Consider the following 6,356-nt stretch of genomic DNA (forward strand, 5'->3'; position numbering starts at 1 on the left):
CTGCGGATGGCAGAGGGGTTGGAACTGGATGATCTTTAAGGTCCCTTCCTGTCTAGACCAGTCTGTGGTTCTATGATTCTATGAAATGCCTCTGTCCAATCTCCAGCAGTCATAACACGGAGATTTATTTCTGCGAAGGGAGGCAATGCTGTGGTTTTCTCTCCAAAGACCCTGTTGTCTGACAGTCCTACATCATTAAGTCTTGTTTCCCACCCGGGGCTGCTCAGAAGAGCGACTGCAGGAGCTGTCTGTGTGGGCTGTCCCCAGCCACGCTCTCCTCTGACCCTTTGCTCAGCTGTGCTCTGGCTGCTTCAAAACGTGTCGGCAGTTTCAGAACACAAGTGCTCTCTGCTCCTGGGTTGCTGTTGTAGTCAGAGTCTCTTGCCATCTGGCTGTGTCCCCTAATGAGGGTGGAGTTGACCCCAACTTCTGACCAGGGGGACCTCTTGATGCAAGCACAGGGTTGTCTTAGCTGTATCACAGAGTCACAGAATGTTGGGATTGGAAGGGACCTCGAAAGATTGTCTAATCCCCCTGCCAAAGCAGGAACACCTAGATGAGATTACACAGGAAGGTGTCCAGGTGGGTCTTGAATGTCTCCAGAGAAGGAGAAGCTGTACACCCAGACCCAGGCAGATGTTCCTGCTCGTGGCCAGCTGTGGGGATGGGGCATGTTCCTTCATGGCCATTCACAGAGCATGTGGGGGATGGTGGATGATCTGCTCTGGAGGCAGTGCCAGGTGACAGTGCTTGCCTGGGTTTAGTCTCGAGGGAGGCAGAAAGCCAGGGCATGGCCAGAGGCCTCCTTGGCATGGTGGAGGGGTGGGCTGGACACTGACCTGTCTGTGCCATTTCTCCCCAGAAAGATCTGGCAGAAGGAAGGGCCCATGGCCTTTCTGAAAGGGGCGTACTGCCGAGCCCTGGTCATTGCTCCTCTCTTCGGCATTGCACAAGTCGTCTACTTCATCGGCATCGCGGAGTTCCTGCTGGACATGCTCCCCAAGCACCGGGCCTAGCCCCAGCGCCCCTGCCTCTGCCCTCCTGCCCTCTGAGGCACTCAGTTCGTCCCCGTGTTTGTCACCCGTGTCGACCGATGTCAGAGCAACAGCACAAAGGGTTCCCGCAGGGAGGCCGAGGGGATCGGCCTCCAGACGAGCAAATGCCGGGAGGGAGAGGGTCCCTTTTCTGTCTTCGTCTGGAACCTGCCCCCTCCTGCTCCTTCCACGGACAATACCTAATTATGCTTTTTTTTTTTTTTTTTTTTTTTTTCCCCTTTCCTTTTTATTTTGTTGGTTTTTTTAAAATTGTCATTCTTAAGGACACTGGTAAGCACAGACTGGGCTTGCAGACCCAGAAGTCTCTTCCCAGCTTTGGGGAGGAAGAGGGATGGGAAAGAAATAACCTGAATCCTCATCCACCCTGGTCTCTCTCTCTTCCTGGAGTTGCCCGCTCTCTGAGGATGAGCTGGAGGAGCAGCTGTGTCCCCTCAGCCCCTCCTCAGCTCTGCTGGCTCCGGATCCAAAACAGGCACTGTGCAAATGAGGGCTCATCTCATCGCTGCCGGAGGCACGGTGGGGCAGAGGCCTCCTGGCACGGTGGAGGGGTGGGCTGGACACTGACCTGTCTGTGCCGTTTCTCCCCAGGAAGATGTGGCAGAGGAAGGGCCCATGGCTGGATCCACCAGATTCCTTGGCCTGGAAACCTTCATCCATCCCTTCTCCCTTTCTTAAAAACAAGTTGGACTTAGATGAACTTGTTGGAGATCAGAGGAAGGGAAAGGGGATCCTGACTATTGATTTTTGTAATTATTTTGGTTTTATAGCAAAGGGACGTCCCTCCTAACTGAGTGTCACAGGCACACCTGGGTGAGGTGCAGAGATGAGATGTCTGCTCTGTAGGGAACATGTCTGTGGGATCAAATGAATGTCTGAAGGTGCTTTGCTGCCTGGCTACAGGCAGGGGAAGGAGAGGAACTTGGGGTCAAGTTTTTGTGTTTGCTTTTTTTTTAATTTATTTTTTTTTTAATGCAGGGATTGTGGGGAGGGAAAAACCAAACAACCAGAAACCACTTACATTCCTTCAGCCTGCCTGCTCCCGGGGTGATTAAGCGGTGGCCGCAGGTGTAGATTAGCTGATTTTTAATTATTATTTTTTTTTCCAGCTTAGCCCCAGGTATGTGAATGGAAGTTCCTGCTCTGCTTCTGCGCTGCCCAACCTTGGGGAGCCGCTCTAGAAACGCTGTGTCTGTGTGATCACCTTGCCAGGTGAAAACACACGGTCTGGTTGAGTTTTGGTGTTTGACTTGGGCGTGTTTGGAACCAGCTGGTATCCAAGAGGTGGAGTGTCCCCCCACCCCGAGCCAGGAGCTGTTGGTGTGTACGTGATCACAGGCTCAAGCCTTCTGGATCACAAAAACCCTGTCACCCTGCTCGCTTCTAGGGTGGTGGTCATTGTTGGGTGGCAGGGGACAAATCCACACCTCCAGCTGTGTTAAAGGGATGCTGCCCCAGGTAACATCACCTGTCAGAGGGTTTCCTCCTTCAGTACTCTCTTGGGCTGTGTAATTAATTCTACTTTAAATGATCATAAGTGTGAGATCTACCAACCCAGCGTGATCTTCTCCATTATTTATTCCATTTGGTGCAATCCACCCAACTTTGGTGTTTAAATTAAACTGGTCGAATTCACTTTTCATTCCTTCTTTCTTTTGCTTTGTTCTCCAGGCCCTTGCTTGGTGTTTGTGTTTCAAATGTATATTTAAGTTAATTAAAAAAAAAAAAAATCCCTGTTTTTAATGTTTAAAAGAAAACCATTTGTGTTTCAACATTCTTGGGTTAGGTTTTTGCAAAACCTGTACGCTGAGGGCCTTCTTCCTTGCTGCGTCCTTTTTCTCTTCAGAAAACGTTGTTCTGTGGTTGATTTGTTACTTGTCACTTTGCTTATGTGGATAGTTTTCTTTATTTTTCTTTTTTTTTTTTTTTCTTACTGACTTCTCCATGTACCTGAGAAGGCATCTGTGCAAAGACAGTGATGGGTGTCTGTGCCGTGTGTAGTGCTGTGATGCTGCTCTTGCTCTGGATTTCCCTTGGGTGGATTAAAAGAGAAAGATTCTTTTTTTTTCTTTTCTTTTTTTTAAATTTTTTTTATTAAGGTGCCCCGTTACTTGCTGCTTTGTGATTGACAAGGAAAGTCTCCAAAAGAAACCGTGACAATTGTGGTGGTTTCAGCCACAGCTCAGACCCCACAGTCCTGCACTCGCTGCCCCCGACCCGCTGAGATGGGGAGAGAAACTCACCAAAGGGCTGGTGGGTTGGGATGAGGACAGGGAGGGCTCACTCACCACTGATGGGCACGGGCAAAACAGACTCCACTTGGGGAAGAAAAATCCATTTAATTCGTTCCCAATCAATCAGAGTAGGACAGTGAGACACAACAACCACACCTGACAGCACCTTCCCCCACCCCTCCCTTCTTCCCGGGCTCCCATCACTTTGCTCCCCATTTCTCCAGGGCACAGGGGACAGGGAATGGGGGTTCAGTCAGTTCGTCTCTGCTGCTCTTCCCGACATGAGATCCCTCCTGTGGGGTAAAAGAGTCCAGGAAAAAAGTGTTCCAACATGGGCTGCCCATGGAGTCATGGGCCTCTCTGGGCTCAGTTCCTGGCTCCACCATGGGGACATCCATGGGCTGGAGATGGGTCCAGTGCACCTCCTCCCCCTGCTCTGGTGTCAGCATCTCTGGGGTCTCAGTTCAGTCACACTTGCCCTCGGGCTCAGCTTTCTGCTCTAGTGTGGAGTCCTCCATGACCTACACGTGGGGATCTGCTCCGCCGCTGAACCTCCATGGGCTGCAGGGGACCCCATTTATCCCCTCTACTCTTCTGTGATCCCGGTGTCTGAGGTTCTGTCCTCCCCCTCCTCCTCCTTCCTCCTGGCAACAAAGCTCTGGAATCTCTCTCTTTGTTTAGGCCAATGGTCTTTTGTCCAAGTCAATAGTCTCTCCTCAGGGGTTCTCTCCACCTTCTTCTTTTCAAACCAGTTCTTCCCCTCATAAATATGGATTTGCAGAGATGTTTCCCTGTTGCTGATTGGCTCAGCCTGGGCTGGAGGTGGGTTCTCTTTGGAGCCAGGGGAGCTTCTCGAAGCTTCTCACAGGGGCCATCACTGTAGCCCCTTCCCCACTACCAAACACAGCCCCCCACACACAGACCCCCCACACCGCTAAAAGCAGAGGGGTTTCTGTTCCCCTTCTCCCCGCAAGGGTTGTCCCCTGGAGCTGCAGGGGGTGCAGGTCTGGATTGTAGGGTTATGTCTGGAGGACAATTTGGGCTGAGGTTCAGGAAAACTCTCGTCCTTTTGGATCCTTTGAAAAAACCTCTTTGTCAAACACTCTTCCTCCTGATATCTCCAGCTCTTCTTCCACCACGTTGGAGCTGGTGACCAAAATGGGGCTGATTTTTAGCTGCCTGGACGTGTCCCTGTGTCAGGAGGCCGTGGGGATGTGGCATGCAGGGTGCCACTGGCCAAAAAAATGAATTAAAAATGGGAGAATTCCCATCAGCTTAATTAACAGGAACCTCTAAGCATTGGCTGCAGTACTGAGGAATAAAAGTGAATAATTACACTTAGAGAAACACCTCTGCTCCCGTCCCTGCCTGTGGCACTTGTCCCTGGGACAGGGGACAACAGCCAGCATGGAGCCAACTCCTTGTGCATCCTCCCTCGTCCCTCTGGCAGTGTCCTCCCCCTACCCCACGCCCTTTTCAGTCGCGCCTTGTCCCACACCAGCCCTGGCCGTGGCTCTTTGGCTGGTGGGATTTCCTGGAATGCAAGGAGGAAATTTCCTAAAGCCCTGGGGGGAAAAAAATCCTACGAAGCAAAGAGGAAAATTCCTGGAAACCAATAAGGGAATTCCTAGAAAGCAAATGGAAACCATCCTAGAAAATGACAGTAAAATATCCTGGAGAACAAAGGGGACATTCACTGCACGACAAAGATGAGGGGGAATTCCTTGAAATCCAAGGGGGAAATATTCTGGAAGTTTGTAGAAAGCAATGGGGGAACTTCCTAGAAAGCCACAGGGGAGATAGCCTAGAAATCAAAGGAGGAAAATTCCTCAAAAGCAAGGAGGAAATTTCCTCCAATGCCGGGGAAATTCCTGAAAAGCAAAAGTGACATTTCTTAAGAAAGTGACAGTGATATTTCCTAGAGGGGAAGTTTCCCAGAAAGCAAAAGAAAAATCAAAAGGGAAAGTTCCTGGACAGGGAGAATGAGATTTCTTGGGAAATAATTTCTGACTTCCCAGGGAGTGACAGTCATGGAGAAATTTCCTAGAAAGCAGTAACAGTCCTCTAAGCAGAGAGAAAATTCCTAGAAAACAGTGGAGGAGTAGAGAAAGCAACAAGGACATTTCCCAGGAAGCAGGGGAGGAATTTCTTGGAAAGCAATGGGAGGGAAATATCCTGCAAAGCAACAGGGAAATTTCCTGGAAAACGATAGTGAGATTTCTTAGGAAGGAAGGGGCAAATTTCCTGTAAAACAAAGGGTGACGTCCTGGAAAGAAGAGGAAATTCCTTCAAAAACAAGACACGTAGGGGGAAAGAGGCCAAGATGCTGAGCTTCAGCCCCAATGGCCGCCACTCTTGGGTCATAAATTTCATAGAATCACAGACTGGTTTGGGTTGAAGGGACCTTCAAAGATCCATCTAGTCCAACCCCCTGCAGTGAGCAGGGACATCTTTACCAGAGCAGGTTGCTGAGAGCCCCATCCAGCCTGACCTTGAATATCTCCAGGGATGGGGCCTCCACTATGTCTCTGGGCAACCTGTTCCAATGACCCACCACCCTCATATTGAAGAACTTTTTCCTGATACCTGGATTGCCCCTTTTCTTGTTTCAAACCATCACCCCTCGTCCCATTGCTCCATGCCCTTGTGAACAGTTCTTCTGGCACCTTCATTTGTGAAGCTCCTGCAGATCTCAGGGTTTTTGGTTTGTGTTGCTGCTCCCTGCAGAGCTCACGTGGGCTCAAGGAAGAGCACCGAGGGCAAGTGCTTGGGCTGCACCTGAGCTGCCTGATATTGTCATTATCAGAGAATCCCAGACTCATCTGGGTGGGAAGGGACCTTAAAGCTCATCCAGCCCCACCCCCCCTGCCAGCAGCAGGGACACCTTCCACTAGACCAGGTTGCTCAAAGCCTCATCCAACCTGGCCTTCAACACTTCCAGGGAGGAGCAGCTACAATTTCCTTGGCCAACCTGTTCCAGTGTTTCACCTCCCTCAGTTATTTGCTAATTTTCATGGCTATTCACTAATTTTCCTCTAATTTTATACAAAACCCTCCACAACCTGCACGG

The 6,356-nt window shown here is 50.2% G+C and overlaps 1 protein-coding gene across 1 annotated transcript in view; it reads left to right on the forward strand.

The window, feature by feature from the left end:
- SLC25A22 (solute carrier family 25 member 22) overlaps positions 1-1,514 on the forward strand; it is a 29,172-nt gene extending 27,658 nt beyond the window's left edge. Inside the window, exon 9 of the mRNA XM_010177840.1 lies at positions 863-1,514. Within this exon, the coding sequence (XP_010176142.1) occupies positions 863-1,016 (154 nt within the window). The 3' untranslated portion in view covers positions 1,017-1,514. The remainder of the gene's footprint in view (positions 1-862) is intronic.
- The last annotated feature ends 4,842 nt before the right edge of the window (positions 1,515-6,356 follow it).

Source organism: Antrostomus carolinensis, unplaced genomic scaffold (assembly GCF_000700745.2).
Source record: "Antrostomus carolinensis isolate BGI_N321 unplaced genomic scaffold, ASM70074v2 scaffold15801, whole genome shotgun sequence".
NCBI classification, from domain to species: Eukaryota; Metazoa; Chordata; class Aves; order Caprimulgiformes; family Caprimulgidae; genus Antrostomus; species Antrostomus carolinensis.